The 17,682-nt window shown below is 42.9% G+C and overlaps 1 protein-coding gene across 3 annotated transcripts in view; it reads left to right on the top strand.

Annotated features, from left to right (window-relative positions):
* LOC137346635 (E3 ubiquitin-protein ligase RNF43) overlaps window positions 1–17,682 on the top strand; it is a 243,710-nt gene that overhangs the window by 205,841 nt on the left and 20,187 nt on the right. For all 3 annotated transcript variants that reach the window (XM_068010254.1, XM_068010252.1, XM_068010253.1), the window contains exon 3: window positions 14,094–14,168. In XM_068010254.1, coding sequence (XP_067866355.1) covers window positions 14,094–14,168 — 75 coding nt within the window. The remainder of the gene's footprint in view (window positions 1–14,093; window positions 14,169–17,682) is intronic.

The following is a 17,682-nucleotide window of genomic DNA, read 5'->3' as shown; positions in this document are numbered from 1 at the left end:
TACAAAGTGTAGGTTTAATACAGTTTTAAATCAAAAGCAAAGAAAAAGCAAGACAGAAGTAAAATGCAAAACCATAAAAGTACAAAAAGTAGTGGCTGCAGACCTCAGGCCTACACTGTCCTCTTTGATTCCTAAAAAGGCAAGCTGTGAGCCTCGTGATGGTCAGTTTCTTATTAGTCATCTAACTGTGTTCAAGGTTATAATTCAGTTTTTGGGTTTGTTTAGCTTTGTTTAAATTCACTTGACTGCGGTTTAGGGCTATCAGCATAAAACCATCTGATCAACTAGTACTCTGTGGTAGCTTTTGTGACAGTTTGCAAAACTGTTTTACCGTGTGATGAGGTTCATGACTTTGGAGCGGGTCCCTCTTATCAGAAGCTGCCTTTATAGTTCTATTATGAGGCAAGCTTTTTAACACGGAGTTACATGTGCTGTGGATAAAGGGGAACTGGTGGATGTATTGCACTTAGATTTCCAGAAGGCATTGGATATAGTGCCACATCAAAGGTTATTACAAAAAATAAAAACTTATGGTGTAGAGGGTAACATATTGGCATGGATAGAAGATTGGTTAGCTAACAGGAAACAGAGGGTAAGCATAAATGGGTCATTTTCTAGTTGGCAAGATGTAACGAATGGTGTGCCACAGAGATCTGTGCTGGGGCCTCAACCTTTTACAATTTATATAAATGACTTAGATGAAGGGGCCAAAGGTATGGTTGCTAAATTTGCTGATGAGACAGAGATAGGTAGGAAAGTAACTTGTGAAGAGGACATAAGGAGGCTACAAAGGGATATAGTTAGGTTAAGTGAGTGGGCAAAGATCTGGAAAATGGAGTATAATGTGGGAAAATGTGAAATTGTCCACTTTGGCAGGAAGAATAAAAAAGAAGCATATTATCTAAATGGTGAGAGGATACAGAGGGATCTGGGTGTCCTAGTGCATGAATCGCAAAAGGTCAGTATGCAGATATAGCACGTAATTAGGAAAGCTAATAGAATGTTAACATTTATTGCGAGGGGAGTTGAATACAAAAGTAGGGAGGTTATGCTTCAGCTATACAGGGCATTGGCGAGACCACATCTGGAGTACTGTGTACCGTACTGGTCTCCTTATTTAAGGAAGGATGTAAATGCGTTGGAGGCAGTACAGAGAAGGTTTACTAGACTAATACCTGGAATCTATCTTAGAAGGAAAGATTGGACAGACTGGGCTTGTATTCGCTGGAATTTAGAAGAGTAAGAGGCGACTTGATTGAAACATATAAGATCCTGAGGGGTCTTGACAGGGTGGATGTGGAAAGGATATTTCCCCTTGTGGGAGAAACTAGAAATAGACCCCTTAAAAATAAGGGGTCACCCATTTAAGACATAGATGTGGAGAAATTTTTTTCTCTGAGGGTTGTGAGTCTTTGGAATTCCCTTCCTCAAAAGGCATGGAAGCGGAGTCTTTGAATATTTTTAAGGCAGAGGTAGATAAATTCTTGATCAGTAAGGGGGTGGAAGGTTGTCGGGGTAGGTAGAAATGTGGAGTAATCAGTTCAGCCATGAGCGCATTGAATGGCGGAGCAGGCTCGAAGGGCCGAATGGCCTACTCCTGCTCCTAATTTGTATGTTTGTATGTCCTTGAACTTTTTTAACCTTTTCGGAAGATGAACCCTTTTGCAATTTTTTAATCCCTCACTCATTGGAAAATAACTCTTAACTATATAACCCCTCATTATGGCCAGATTCCTCTACACTATACTCTTGACCAGCATGAATATGAGCAGCAAGGGTAGGCAGTCTTAACCAAGTGATGTCCACAAGCAAGACATTCAACAGTGTGCCAATATTTATCAAACAAGGTTTCAAGAGTACAGTGAACAATTTCAATACTGCGAGATTTAGAATAGTCTAAGCATGTGCTACAGCACTGCTGCTCTAAATCATCCCAAGGCCAATGTTTAGGGCTCATCACAAATCGGACAGATGTTTGAACAATGATGGGCAGGAATGAAATTCGTAAGGGTGAGGCATTCAGGTGAGTCTAGGGGAAGTCTGATGAGCTGTCTGAAGCTTGACACACTGAGCCATGTCCTTGAAAATTAGCAATCGATAGTTGAATCCCATCGATAAGGTGGAGGGATTCGGTTGAAGTGTGGTGGCAGAAGATGAGTTATGAACATCCATCTGAAGGCTTATAACAAGGTTGTTCAATACTGTGATTAGACACCATTCTCAAATCCAAGGAAATCTATGTTGTCAAAAAGTTCTCCCTAGATAATCGTACCATATTTCACTGTTGGAGAGAAGTATCATTTTACAATCAAAATGAGTACTGGAAGAAACCAAAAATATTTCCAGATGCTTCTGAGACAGTATCAGTGATCCATTCAATAGCAGATTTAGTAACAGAAGCTAATGCTGGCATTGCTTCTGTAATATCTTGGGCCTATAGCCTGAAGACAATCTGGAGCTTGCCAAATATTGTTTAATTCAGTTTGTGACAGAAGTGTGCCCTTTCAACAGTAATTGGTAAAGGTAAAAATCGGTTCCATGCCCTGTTTCTGGCTAAGAACTGTTAGATGTTTGCTAAGGTTAATAGGTGTATAAATAGTCCAAGGGGTATAGGAATTTTTAGATCTAGAAGATTTAGCATATTGGAGAATGTGTCCACAACAGGTGACATCTTTAGAGGGTGTTATCCAGGTGCCGATGTGCTCGGAACACCTGGAAGCAGTAATGACCACCTAGGGTTTATTCCCCAAAGAGAAATGTCACCAGTAATCTGATCTAACTGATGTAGAGGTGACAGGGCAGTTTGCCTTACCTGAACCTTTTCCACATTGCTTAAATTTCTCCCATTTCTGATAGATCAGTGCATTCCTCTGCACAAAGGAAATCATATACCATGGAGGTAGAATTGAAAGTGGAATTAGGCTCTCAAGTGTGGACAGGCCATCAGTCTAACATCACGAGGGCCCTGAATGACCCTGAGGTCTTACTGAGGCCTAAATTAAGGATCTACCACTGCTTGTAATAGATTTCCATTTGGTTTATCAGTGGGACTGTAAGGAGGATATCCAGTCTCCGTTTGATAGATTAAGCTAACCAAACAGTGTCTCATAGTATGGTTCTCTTAGTGGAAAGGGAACTGATATTATGAAGCATGGCCTGAGATGTGAGTTTAGCAAGGGCTCTTTCTCTTATGGCATTGAGTCCGAGATCACTGAGGAAAGGATCTTTATACCATCTCCAAGGGACCTGATTCGACTGGAGTTTTAAAAGGGACATGTGAATAGCTGTCATTAGACTACTGAGTATAATGACCTTGCCTGAGGAGAGGTGTTCTTGGTGGATAGTTCGAAGACCAATGACTATAAGTGATTGCTGAAGCTTATTAAAATCCCTAGTCTTCTTGAGGCTGTGATCTTGATCTCTTCCATTGACCCAACATGAGGTCAGATTCTGCTAGCAGCAGAGAAGACTGTTGGAGCGAGCGGGTGTTCATCAATGCAGAACGTTTCTGGCGATGTCAGGAAGAGTCATTTGATTTGATGAAGTCCGCAAAAGATTGATTTAAAGGTACTACCGTTCTATGAACATCAGATTGATCTATCGGGAGCGAAGTATTATCAAAATTTTCTCCAGACAATTATGAGTCAGTAGAGAGGTAAGATTTGATAGCTTCTGCTCAATTCTGAATCGGTAAGGTTCTGTTGGCATAAGCCAATACTTTTTTTGTAGTTTATTCTTAACTGTATCCCAGCCAACATCCTTACAGTAAGAGTAAAGTGAATAAATTCTGATACCAGAGAATTCTGTTGTGTCCTGAATAGAAGTGTCATTGGGAACTTGATTATCTTTATAGCAAGTGTTTGTCCCATTGGAAGATAACTTTGTGATACAAAGAAGGTTCCTTCCTACGTGCTTTCCCTTGACCAAGTAAATGGATCCGTTGCATTCATTACCATCCATCCAGATGTAAATCGATATAAACCTAGAAAAGTATCTGATCTCTGCATTTCTGAAGGAAATTGCATAATGAGAGGTGTTTAGGTAATAAGACATTTTTGGCATTTCACATGCACTGCCCGCATCCGGATCCCTTTAACAAGGAATCGTCTGGTATCATTGGAATTCCAATCTCGGGGCAGATATGATCCATTGAGGCGATATTTATCATTTGACATATTGGAATTTTTTGTCTTGCAGTCATCAATGGGCATTCGATCGATCTCATCCATCCCATCATAACTGCAAGTATTCTTAAAGGAGTCAGAGTAAAATTTGAGGAACAAAATATTGTCATTGTAAGGAAATCCTCCATCAACAGGGAGTAAAATCATGCATTTATTATGGTGGCAAAGGCGGAATGATGGAGCTGAATTAGAAGGGACATATTGCCAAATAGGGGAAGTGGATCCGAACACACCTGATTCTTGGGGGATTCACGTTGATTCCATGTTATTCCCTTATAGGAATATGTCTGTGCTCATGAAGATATCTTGTTTGTGGGGAAAGCATTGGTCAGAGATGTAGACAGGGGATGTTTTCCAATTCCATCAGTGTGAGGATAATTTTTCTGCTTACTCCAGTCAGTGAAGTAGCAAAGTCCCACCTGTTCAAAGCATTGCTCGTTTTTGTCTTTTCACCAGGGTCAACAACTGATACCTGGAAGGCTGGGTTTTGAAGCTTTCTCATGGCTGTGTTGAGTCGTGTAACCAGTTCATTTTCCTTTTGAACTTGTTTAATTTCAAGAGTTTGAGCTAGTATTGTGGTGTTCAACTCGATTTGTGTGGTCTGATAAATAGAGACATGTGAGAACACAAGTGGTTGAGGTATTAAAATGATGCCAAAAAGAAGTGGAACCTTGGTGAGGGTGGATGTGTCATTACGAGTTGTCATAGAACGGCACTTTCTAGAAACAATTGTAGAATTTGTGATATAATTTGTACTGCTGTCGTAGGAAGGATGGTCTTGCAACAAGTCTTCTGTCTCTTGATTTTGGATATAAGCACCATATTTAACTGTAGTCCACAGGGTAGTAATTAATTCTACAAGTAGAAGGATAAGTAATGCTGAAGTAAAACAACAGCATCTCAGTCTTTTTCTCGGTCGAGGGTTAGTCTCATTATCAGGAGGCTTTGGTTTTCTTTTTCCTCTTTTGGGCATTACCAGAAACCTGGCTGATTGTCACTTCTTCTGGAGTGCTTTTTTGTTTTTATTTTTTTATTTAGAGATACAGCACTGAAACAGGCCCTTTGGCCCACTGCGTCTGTGCCGACCAGCAACCACCCATTTATACTAACCCTGCAGTAATCCCATATTCCCTACCATCTACCTATACTAGGGGCAATTTACAATGGCCAATTTACCTATCAACCTGCAAGTCTTTGATTGTGGGAGGAAACCGGAGCACCTGGCGAAAACCCACGCGGTCACAGGGAGAACTTGCAAACTCCGCACAGGCAGGACCCAGAACTGAACCCGGGTCCCTGGAGCTGTGAGGCTGCAATGCTAACCACTGCGCCCCTGTGCCTTTGTTGTTATTCCTTTGTTGTTGATGACTTGTTTTTCTTTACTTGTGTTGGTTGTGGTTTCTTATGAAACCAATTTCCGAGGCATTGCCAAGTACTGTGTTGAGGAGGAGGAGTCAGTGACACTGTCGTCTATAGTTCAACCACTCCTGCTTCTGATTTTGTGTCCCAAGCTGGGTACCGGAAGGAAGCGTATGACTGCACCTCGTACTGATCCTCCATTCTTGTATCCCTCAAGACACCTTTTCGTATTGTCTATGGAGATAGTTTTAAGAATTTGTTTGCCATTTGGCTGATTAGTGAATATTTTTATTGTTCTTTCATTAATAACAGTATATGAACAAGTTTTTTCCACTTGGGTCTTAAACCAGTTCTTTATTTGAACTTCCTTTCCTGAACCCACTGTCTTACTAAGGGTTGCCATGCTTTGTTGGTAAACTGTTTTTGCCTATTGATCTCCCTTATCCTTGAACATGCAAATCACAGTTGGTGAAATAGTCAACAGCAATGTTAATATTTCTAGGAAAAGGTAGAAAGTACAATCTTGTTTCGAGTACAGAATCTAATTTTTAAATCTAAATATTGTTGCAGTAAAACACTTAAGTAGGATTTTCAAGATTTTCAATTGCATAACTAATTTCTTACGTATGGGGTGTTACCTTAACTGCAAGTAAGTTCGCCCCCTTTACTTCACAAATAAGGCTGTAGAATTGTTAATTTCTGGGTAAGGTCAGTTCTCTTTGATTCCTAAGAAAGGTTATATAACTATTAATTTCTAGGTAACGTCTGAATTCTTTCTTTCCTAAAAAGGCAAGCTGGGTGTCTTGTAGTGGTCAATTTCTCATTAGGCATCTACATTCTTTGATGAAGTAACAGAGAAGGTAGCAGAAGGGAATATGGTTCATCTTGCCTATATGGATTTTAAGAAAGCGTTTGATAGAATACTACATAAAGGGCCGGTTAACAGAACTGAGACTGATGGCATAGGAGGGTCAGTGTCCAATTGGATAAAAAAAATTGGCAAGGACAAAAACAGCAAGTTGTGGTAAATGATTGTTTTTCAGACTGGAGGATGGTAGACAGTGGTATTCCCCAAGTGTCAGTGCTGGGACCACTGCTTTTTTTCTATATATAAATGACAGAATCTTGGAATACAGAGTAGAATTTCAAAATTTGACAAAGACACCAAACTTGGAGGAGTAGCAAACAGAGAGGATGATATGAACCATCTGCAACAGGACATAGATAGGGCTAGCAGAATGGGCAGACAGGTGGCAGATGGAATTTTATACTGACAAGTGTGAAGTGATGCATTTTGTCTGAAGGAATAAGGAGAGGCAATATATACTTAATGGCACAGTTCTAAAGTGTGTACAGGAACAGGGGGACCTGGTGGTGTGGGAGTGGGGGCTGATGGTGGCTGCTGATGGTGGTGGGGTGCACGTGCATCAATTTTGAAGGTGGCAGGACATATCGAGAGAGTGGTTAGTAAAGCATATGGGATCTTAGACTTCATAAATGGAGACATTGAGTATAATATTACTTGTTCCTTTGATATGTGAACTATTATAAGACTCCCAAGTACTACCCAAATAAAACGTGGGTTTTTATTATAACTCAACTAGAACGTATATATATATATATATATATATGCACACACGAGCACTTACTGCACAAGCCACATCTAAGCGCATCCCTCTGTCGGCTACATCCGCGACACCCTGGTTATGTGTGACTTCCTCCGGTGACCTTCACTTACAGCTTCTTAATGTTGTCCCACAACATTGAGTACAAAAGCAGGGAAGTTATCCTGAACCTTTATAAAGCTCTGGTTAGGCCCCAACTGGAGTGTTGCGTCCAGTTCTGGTCATCACAATTTATGAAGAATGTGAGGGTCCTGAAGAGGATGCAGAGGAGATTTACCAGAATTGTTGCAGAGATGGGGGAATTTGTAGTTACAAGGTGAGGTTGGAGAAGCTGGGGTAGTTCTCTTTAGAGTAAAGGAGATTGAGGAGAGATTTGATAGAGGTATACGAGACAGTATAAGGACAAAGGGCACAGATTAAAGGTTTTGGGCAAGAGGTGCAGGGGGAATGTGAGGATGAACTTTTTTACACAGCAGGTGGTAATGACCTGGAACTCGATGTCCACAGGACAGTGGAAGGGGACACGAATAGAGGGATATGGGCCCCGGAAGTGCAGAAGGTGTTCGTTTAGGCAGGCATCAAGATCGGTGCAGGCTTGGAGGGCCGAATGGCCTGTTCCTGTGCTGTATTGTTCTTTGTTTGAAGTAGACTTGCAGGTCTACAGGGATCAGGCTGGGAAGTGGGACTGACTGGATTGCTGTTCAGAGAACTGGCAGAGAACCGGCAGGGACTTGGGCCGAGCGGCCTCCTCCAGTGCCGTAAATGACTCTGTGACTCATCTGTGTTTCAAGATTATAATTCAGTTTTTGGGTTTGGTTAGCTTTGTCAAAAATTCAGTTGACTGTGGTTTAAGGTTATCAGCATAAAACCATCTGATCAACTGTTACACCGTGGTAGCTTTTGTGACAGTTTGCAAAATTATGTTATCAGTGTTTAACCATGTGATGAGATTCATTACTTTGGAGTGGATCCCTCTTATCAGAAGCTTCCTAAGATGAGGCAAGTTTTTTAACATAGAGGCATGTCCATGAACTTTTTTTACCTTTTCGGAAGATAAACCCTTTTTAAATTTTTTTAATCCCTCATTCATAGGAAAATATCTCTTTTAACCTTTATAAGCCCTCATTATGGCTGGATTCCTTCACACGTTATCCGGAGATAAGTTATTGACTGGCTTCCTGTTGCATAATCGCTTCATCACTGCTGCAATTTCTCAGCTAGTCAGGGGTTCCACACTAAGTGTGTCAGTCCCAGCAGTGCCACAGGGAGCTGCACCCAGCGAGAGGAGCAGCAATGCAGAGGCCCACCGGCCAAATAGTCTGGGGTGAGCTCCCCTCGCCGGGGGCAAGTGGTAAGGCCCTGGAATTAAGGTTAGCGTGTGGGGCCTCGGCAAGGCGGGGTGGGATGAGGGGTGCGAGGGAATGTGCTCCAGTGGAGGCTGCTTGTGCCATGGGGGCGGGGTGCCCCAAAATCAGGAGGGCCAATCACCCCAACCCCCACCAGGTTTTACTGGGTGGCCTCCTGAGGTGCTGAGTTGCCTGTCCGCCACTGATAATATACCAGCAGCGGCAGGAGGAGGCCCTTAATTGGCAATTAATTGGCCACTTAAGGGCTTTAATTGGCCTGGGGCAGGCAGTCTGTTTGTCACCTCCCCTGTTGCTTGTAAAATTGCAGTCTGGGCAGAAAGGCGACGGGAACAACACTCCCAGCTTCCCACCCAACTTTATGCACCTCACCGCCCACCCTTGCCACCAGCCTGCTCCTGCCGGGGCATAGAATTTCAGTCACATTGATGTCCAAGATTACATTTTCATGGCCCACATAAGTGCATTGCATGCAGTCCTGAGGGTCACATATAGCATTTTGATCCACATTCCCATGAATTTTGTATCTACATCTTGTTGCTGATTATAACTCTTGGTGCTCTGATTTGAGATTTGTCGGCTAATGAGATAATAAAACAAAAAAACAGTTTTTCTCAACTTCCAGATCCGCAAAATACAACAGGGCAAATAAGAAATATAAAAGCAAATGGGACGAATATCTGTGCGATTCGAGCACTGGAACACTAGGCTGTACATTCCTGTTCTTTGGAGGTTGGGCCTGAAACATAGTTGTATCCATTTTTTTTTTATTCGTTCATGGGATTAATGGGTGTCACTGGAGTGCTCAAGGGTGACTAGGTGCCTGAAATTTTAAAAAAATTACTTTGTGTGAATGTGTGTTCAAGATGAGGGTTGAAAGTGCTGGGGAACAGAACACTTTAAATTTCAGGCACCTAGTCACCTTGAGCACTCCAGTGCTCATTCAGTACTCAATTTAAAAAAGCCTCAATGATCTACATTGTTTTGGTCATTTTTACTCAGCAGCGCACACTGGGCCTCACCGGGCAACACTGGGGTCCAGTGATTGACACTTGCACATCCGTGGGGTTTTTGTCTGATTCTGTCATCTCTGATTTGGGGCTGCTACTCGTTTTGGTAAATTGATTTCTGGGAAGTGTTTGCACTGGATTCTCGCTGAACTGCTTTGTGTTGCAAGCCAGCAAAGAGAATAATGGTAGAAAGGCCCTGAGGGTCAGGTGTTCCGAGTAAGTAAATGTTTAATGTGAAAGGAGAAGCTTAAGCCGTGGGATGAAAGGATGAGATGCGCCGCAGCGTGTTTGCGAAGGAGCAGTGCTTCAGGTGATCACCACCCTTGCGATGCATTGCTTTCAACTAGAGTGGAGAGGTCGTGACCATTTAGCAAAAAGTGTGTGACTGCCCAAACAACAAAGGCCAAGAAGCTGCAGTACAAGATATGGGTTTTAAAACAGAAAATGCTGGGCATAACACAGCAGGTCTGTCAACATCTGAAGGAGAAAAGGCATGATACAATTTCAGGGGAGCTCTTTGTCTGAAATCACCAGTTCATATGAAGTGTCCACCCACCATCACCACCTGAAACATTAACCGTATTTTTTTCTTTCAGATGATTAATTCTCTGCAATGCTTTTTTGTTTATATCACATTTCCAACTATCATTGTTTATCTTCCTGTTTTTTGCCTGGAGCAATCCAACCACAACTCATTTTACTCCCGAATGAGCACTTGTCTGGGTGAGGTGGCTCCAATTAACATTTATTTTACCCTCTGTGGCCAAAGGGTTCATACACAAACCGGCCAAACTGATCAGTGTTTATTTGACAGGTGTTGAGTCATTAGCCATCACTACACAACTTGCACATTCCCAAGTTCAGCAACGTCAACTGTGCGCATCCCTACCACCTGTAAACACTGGGTGGGGGAGTGGAGGGGCAGAAGAATTACCAGTGAATAAAAATTTATAAAAGGTTTTTGGATGTCCCAAGAAGGATAGCTGAGTTTAATCTGCGTCTCAATCAAAGTTGTCACTCAAGCTCCTCTGGCAAAATTGTTCACAGAAGTGATTTGTCGAGGACTGTCTCTGTCAGTCTGGTGTCCCCTGACCTTGAGGTTGCAGTCGCCCTGACTGGTATTCATGGTTCCAAGCCAGTCCTCCTTACAGTTTTTATTAAAATACCTCTCCTGATATGCATGAGCCAGAAGCACTGTAAGAGACCACTGTGGTCTCTAAACATTGGTCTCAGCTGAAGGTCCCAGATCACAAAGAGCTAGAATTACCTTTAAGAAATCCTTCAGTGAGAATATCCCCTCCCTCTGCCCCTGAAGTGAAGTACTCCGTCATGGAAGGATTCTTCTCCAGAGTTAACAACTGTTGAATTCTATATCCTACATTACTGTTTGATCATTGGTTTCAGTCTTGGCTGTTGCTGATGGTACTTGTGAATGGCAGTGGCCATCTATTATGTGGGGCTCTCAGTGACTCAGTTAATCCTTCTGGGCCTTCTGATTAAGAAGCTGTCTCTAGAATTATGACCTCCGTATCTCCTGAACAGAGCAACCTTGATGAATGTAATGGTCAACAGCATCAATTTGGAGAGTACTCCTGTCTGATAAAATACTGGGCATGCTGGTATTTTTCACATGCACAGTGATTCCTGCCTTTCCCATTCACTGTCTTTGTTATCTGCCAGATACTGTTTTGAAGGCCTTGAACCATTTTAGACAACTCCAGCCAAGGCAGATAACATTCAGAGACCTGATTACCAGAGAGGGAAACTTTACTTGAAGATTCCTAAATAATATTCGTGAGATGAAGAGCCTTGTATCTCCAGGGGAAGGAATCCAAGAAGTCAGATGTTTGAAGCAAGAGAACACACTTCCAGGCTATGTTAGAGAAGGATGTGATATCCGAATATGCTGGGTGAAATTTATCTATTGCAAGTGGTTGTTGTTGGTACTATTACAACCCTGTGAGAGCAGCATCCTGCTGGACATATAGTATGCACCCTGTGAAACATTTATGTGCCATTGGGGTGAAATTGGGTTCGGCTACATAAGCAATCTTCCTCGGGGAAACTCAGGTTAAGCTGTTGGAAGTTGAAGAAGGGCTGTGGAATGTTTCTGAAAATGGTAGGAAGACATGAAAGCTATCCCAGGAATTCCCCTTGGGGGCAGCTAACTCGAAGTTCTCTAAATCAACTACACCACCCCACCCCCTCGAAGAATGAGAGAAACTGAAAGGACCAACAAAATACTTCAAACTTTACAGAACTCATTATAATAATAGCTAAGAAATAACTATCAGCCACTTCTTTGCAATTCTAGACTTACCAGCAATAAGGATCAGATTCTAGCACTTAATAGTTCAAAATCATCCCACTTCAGAGGAATTATTCCGCTGCTGTAGCGTTGCCTTATTAGCTCGTTATCCGGCTGTTCTGTGAAGATGAGAGCAGATTATATTACACCAGAAAAGTTGGGGATCTTCTGAAATTCTGCCCTCACTATGTTGTGCCTCAGCACTGAAAAGGTTACATTCAGTTGTACAAAGCCAGAAACAAATTAAAAGGTTTAACTAAATAAAAACTACAAAGCTCATTCCTGGGTAACTACACATGAACCTACTTATGTAGCTGTGTATCTCGACGATCTGAATTGTGGAGTGCCATGTGTAACCGTGTCTGTGGACTCTGCTGGATTATGGAATGCTGTGTGTAACCATGTCTCAGTGTTGGATTGTGGAGTGCTGTGTGTAACCGTGTCTCAGTGTTGGATTGTGGAGCGCTGTAGTATCTCAATGATGGTGCTGCAAATGATTTGGGTAGGTAATTAGCACCCCCTGCAGTCCAATAGGTCCACTGTTTTTTGCATTTCTTGGTACAGTTTAGACTTCAGCAATAGTACGCAGTATGTGCATGTGAATTTCAGAAACATTTGGTCAGAAGGATGCAGAAGAAAATACAAGGGAACAGCTGTCCACTTCGTGCACCCAAGATGCCATTGGGTGCTTTGAGCATTTGCCACTTAAAGAGTTGAATTGGAGGCTGGGGAGAAAATGATGTTCAAAAACACTTCAGTCTTACAAAATTCAAGACTCAGGCAAAGGATATTTGTGAGAATTTGCAACAATTGATCTTTTTAAAAAAAAACTTCTAGTGCACAAGCTGCTGACGGCAACACTCCAACCTATTTTTGTCATAAACCCATCACGACACTCAATTGTCTTGTCCTCCTCTCTGCGACGCGTATTCTGCTGTGTCTCTGTTTTTGCACCACTTGGTCTGATGTTTGTGCACCCATTACTGTTGTGCCTACTCTCTAATACAGAAAGCATTCTACTCTATGCCTCTGGTTTGCTTCAGAAAAATGTGTAGTGGAGGAGTTCAGTTATATCTCTATTCCCATTCCCATCTTTATCCAGATAGAGGTCTGGAGCCTAACAACCTTAGACTACAAACAACCTGGTTGGAGTCATACCTAGCACAACGAAAGATGGTTGCGATTGTTGAAGGTCAATTATCTCAGTCCCAGGACATCACTGCAGGAGTTCCTCAGCTTAGTATCCTAGGCCCAATCATCTTCAGCTGCTTCATCAATGATTTTCCCTCCATCATAAGGTCAGAAGTGGGAATGTTCACTGACAATTGCACAATGTTCAGCACCATTCGTGACTCTTTAGAAAATGAAGTAGCCCATGTCTATATGCAGCAAGACCTCTGGACAACATCGAGGCTTGGGCTGATAAGTGGCAAATAACATTCACGCCACACAAGTGCCAGGCAATGACCATCTCCCCTTGATGTTCAGTGGCTTTGCCATTGCTGCATCCCCACTATCAATATCCTAGAGGTTATCATTGACCAGATACTGAACTGCAACAGCCATATAAATGCTGTGGCAACAAGAGCAGGTTAGAGGCTGGGAATCCTACAGCGAGTAACTCACCTCCTGTCTCCCCAGTGCCAGTCCACCATCTACAAGGCACAAGTCAGGAGTGTGATGGAATACTCTCCACTTGCCTGGATGGGTGCAGCTCCGACAACACTCGAAGCTCTACACCATCCAGTACAAAGCAGCTTGATTGGCATCCCATCCACCACTTTCAGCATTCACTCCCTTCACCACCAACGCACAGTGGCAGCAGTGTGTACCATCTACAGGATGCACGGCAGCAAATCACCAAGGCTCCTGCAACAGCACCTTCCAAACCACAACCTCTACCACTTAGACGGACAAGGGCAGCAGATGCATGGGAACACCACCACCTGCAAGTTCCCTTCCAAGCCACACCACATGCTGACTTGCAACTATATCACGGTGCCTTCACTGTCGCTGGGTCAAAAACCTGGAACTCCCTTCCTAACAGCAATGTTGGTGTACAGTTCAAGGAGGAGGACAGGGCAATTGGGTGTTGTGGTGAGTTTATGACAAAAATAGGTCACTAAAGGGATGCATACATCGGGGTGTTACAGTCAGCAGCTTGTGTGCTAGAAGTTGTGGAGTAGGAGTAGTTGGGATGTGCTAAATATACATTCACAAATTGTGCCTTTTCTCCCTTACAGGCCAAGTTTGCTATTCAGAGAGGCGCCACGGCGGTGATCTTCGATGTGACCAATGATGCGAGTGCTGTGGGTCAGGTAAGAACAGCGTTCAATGTTTCTGTCATTAACAGCAACCAGGCTGCTCGAGCGGTTCGGGGCCAAAATAATTTTTCTTTGAAGCCCATCTCCCTATAATGTACCAGAAGCAACAGATGCAAGCCTTTCCAGACATAATTTCTAGTCATCCATTTTGTCACTGTGGGAAGTTCCCATCCCTCTACAGAGGGAATCTTAGATTCTTTTGGAAATTTAATTAAAATCCCATTCATCCCCTGGAGAGTGGTTAATTCCTTCTGTGATGGATGATCCTCAGAATGGCCATCCTGCTCAGATCTCTGTGCATAGGTTGATGTTGCACGTAGCCCAGGAGGGCAGAAATGCATAAGCCTCTAACAAGGTTAGAGATTGGAGCTGGTAGATGTGGTAAGGTCTGCCAGAGAAAGATATTGATTCAGCATGAATTAGCTCCTTTCAAATGGAGCTTTTTTTAAGGAGAACTGAGGAATTTGGCGATATTAACAGCATTTTTTTTTTGCTAGGAGAAGTCAGGGAGGCAAATCAATATACCTCAAAGTGGGGGCAGGATTGTGGTTGAATGTCTCAAAAGTGCTTCACGAACAACACAACAGCAACTTGTTTTAATTTAGCAGCTTTAACATAATGCATCCCAACGTGCTTCACAGAAGCATTATAAAACAAAGTGTGACACCGAGCCACATAAGGAGCTATGAGGTCACATAAGCAAAAGCTTGGGCAAAGAAGTAGGTTTTAAGGAGTGTCTTAAAGAAGGAAAATGAGGTAGAGAGGTGTAGGGAAGGAATTCCAGAGCTTTGGGCCTAGGCAACTAAAGGCGCGGCCACCAATGGTGGAACGATTAAAATTGGGGATGCTCGAGGCCAGAATTAGATGAGCGCACATATCTCGGAGGGTTGTAGGGCTGGAGGAGATTACAGAGATAGAGAGGGGCAAGGCCATTGAGGGTTTTGAAAACAAGGATGAGAATTTTAAAATCAAGACACTGCTTGATTGGGAGCCAGTGTAGGTCAGTGAGCATGGGAGTGAAAGGTGAATAGGACTTGGTATGAGTTAAGACATGGTAGCAGAGTTTTTGGATGATGTCAGGTTTCCAGAGGATATGATGTGGAGATCAGCCAGGAATGTGTTGGAATAGTCAAGTCTAGAGGTAACAAAGGCATGAATGAGGGGTTTCAGCAGCAGATGAACTGAGACGGGCGACGTCGAGCCATGGTACGGAGGTGGAAGTAGGTAGTCTTAATGGTGTGCATTTATGGTCAGAGCTCATCTTGGAGTCAAATATGACTTCAAAGTTGAGAGACTGGTTTAATCTCAGACTGTTAGCAGGGATGGAGTCAGTAGCTAGGGAACAAAGTTTGGAACAGGGACCAAAGACAATGGCTTCAGTCTTCCCAATATTTAATTGGAGAACATTTTTGCTGATCGAGTACTGGATGTCATATAAGGAGTCTGATAATTTAGGAACTGTGGAGGAGTCAAGAGAGGTAGTGGAGGTAGAGCTGGGTGTCGTCAGCGTACAGGTGAAGACTAATGCTGTGCTTTCAGATAATGCTTTCGTGAATGAGCCCTATTGTTCAGGTGGAGATATGCAGCAGCTAGTTTATGCACAGCAAGATCCCAAAACCAGCAGTGAGCGAAATGAATGACCAGTTAATCTTTTGTATTGATTGAGGGAACAATGTTGGCTAATCCAGGAGAAAAATTCCCTGTTGTTATACAGATGTTGCCACGTAACCTATAGCATCCCTCTTAACCACCAGAACAGGGATTCAGGGCCTCAGTTTATCATGGACCCTATCCAGTCTTCTGAGGGATGAGTAATTTTGGCAATCCAAGCCAAAAAAAAATCCACTCATTCCCCAAAGCAACGCAGCTGAACTGCCGATTATCAGTCATGCATTTACACAAATGGCTCTTCATGGGCATGGGAATTAGCGTTCTTGAATTATTTCATCATCTCTTCAAATATATTTTCCTTTACAATCTTCAGTCATGTTCCTAACCAAATATTTCTCCCACTTTTTTTAAAATAATGAGTTAATTCCCACATCAACTGCTTTAGGTGGGAATTTATCCCACATGTCAAAAATAAAGACTTGTGTTTAAAAAGCACCTCATCACATCTCTGAGGAGAATGAATTACTTTGGAAGGCAGTGACTGTTAAGTAAGCACGATAGCCATTTGCAGAGTGCAAAAATCCCACCAACAGCAGTGAGATGAACATCCACTGCAACAGTGGTCAAAGGCTGAGTAGTCTGCAGCAAATGACTCCTGATTCCCCAAAGCCTTTCCACCACCTACAAGGCACAAATCAGGAGTGTGTTGGAATTCTCTCCACTTGCCTGTATAAGTGCAGATCTAACAACATTCAAGAAGCACACCACCATCCAGGACAAAGCTCACCCGTTTGATTGGCACCCCAGCCACCATCTTAAATGTTCACTGCTTCCACCACCAGTGCACTGTGATAGCAGTATTTACCACCTACAAAATGCACTGCAAAAATTCGCCAAGGTTTCTTCAACAGCACCTCCCAAACCCACAACCTCTACCACACAGAAGGACAAGGATAGCAGATGCATGCGAACATTACCACTGCAAGTTCCATCCAAGTCACACACCATCCTGAATTGGAAATATATCGCCATTCTTCCATCGTCATTGGGTCAAAATCCTTGAACTCTCTACCTAATAGCACTGTGGGAATATCTTCACCACATAGACTGCAGCCAGCCCCGACAAACAAATTTCTCTGCAGCACCTGTGGAAGAGCCTGTCACTCTAGAATTGGCCTTTATAGCAGCTCCAGGCGCTGCTTCACAAACCACTGACCACCTCCAGGCGCGTATCCATTGTCTCTCGAGATAAGGAGGCCCAAAAGATTTCAGATTTCCAGCATCTGCAGTAGTTTGCTATTATTGAGGGAGTGTTACTTTGTCAGAAGTGATATGAGATATTAAACGGAGTCTGGTTTCTTCAACAGCACCTCCCAAACCCACAACCTCTACCACACAGAAGGACAAGGATAGCAGATGCATGCGAACATTACCACTGCAAGTTCCATCCAAGTCACACACCATCCTGAATTGGAAATATATCGCCATTCTTCCATCGTCATTAGGTCAAAATCCTTGAACTCTCTACCTAATAGCACTGTGGGAATATCTTCACCACATAGACTGCAGCTTTTCAATAAGGTGGCTCACCACTACCTTCTCGAGCAATTAGGGGTGGGCAGTAAATGCTTGCCTTGCCAGCACCGTCCACATCCTGTGAATGAATAAATTAAAAATACAGACTCCATTTAATATCTCATATCACTTCTGACATAGTAACACTTCCTCAATAATAGCAAACTACTGCAAATGCTGGAAATCTGAAATAAAAACAGAAAATGCTGGAAATACTCAGCAGGTCTGGCAGCATCTGTGGAGAGAGAAACAGAGTTAACATTTCAGGTCTGTGACCTTTCATCACAACTTTCTAACTATCCTACCTCAAATCTATCTACTG

This window comes from Heterodontus francisci, chromosome 30 (assembly GCF_036365525.1).
Source record: "Heterodontus francisci isolate sHetFra1 chromosome 30, sHetFra1.hap1, whole genome shotgun sequence".
NCBI lineage: Eukaryota > Metazoa > Chordata > Chondrichthyes > Heterodontiformes > Heterodontidae > Heterodontus > Heterodontus francisci.
Note: the sequence above shows the minus strand (reverse complement) of the source record. Positions and strands in the feature narration are given on the sequence as shown.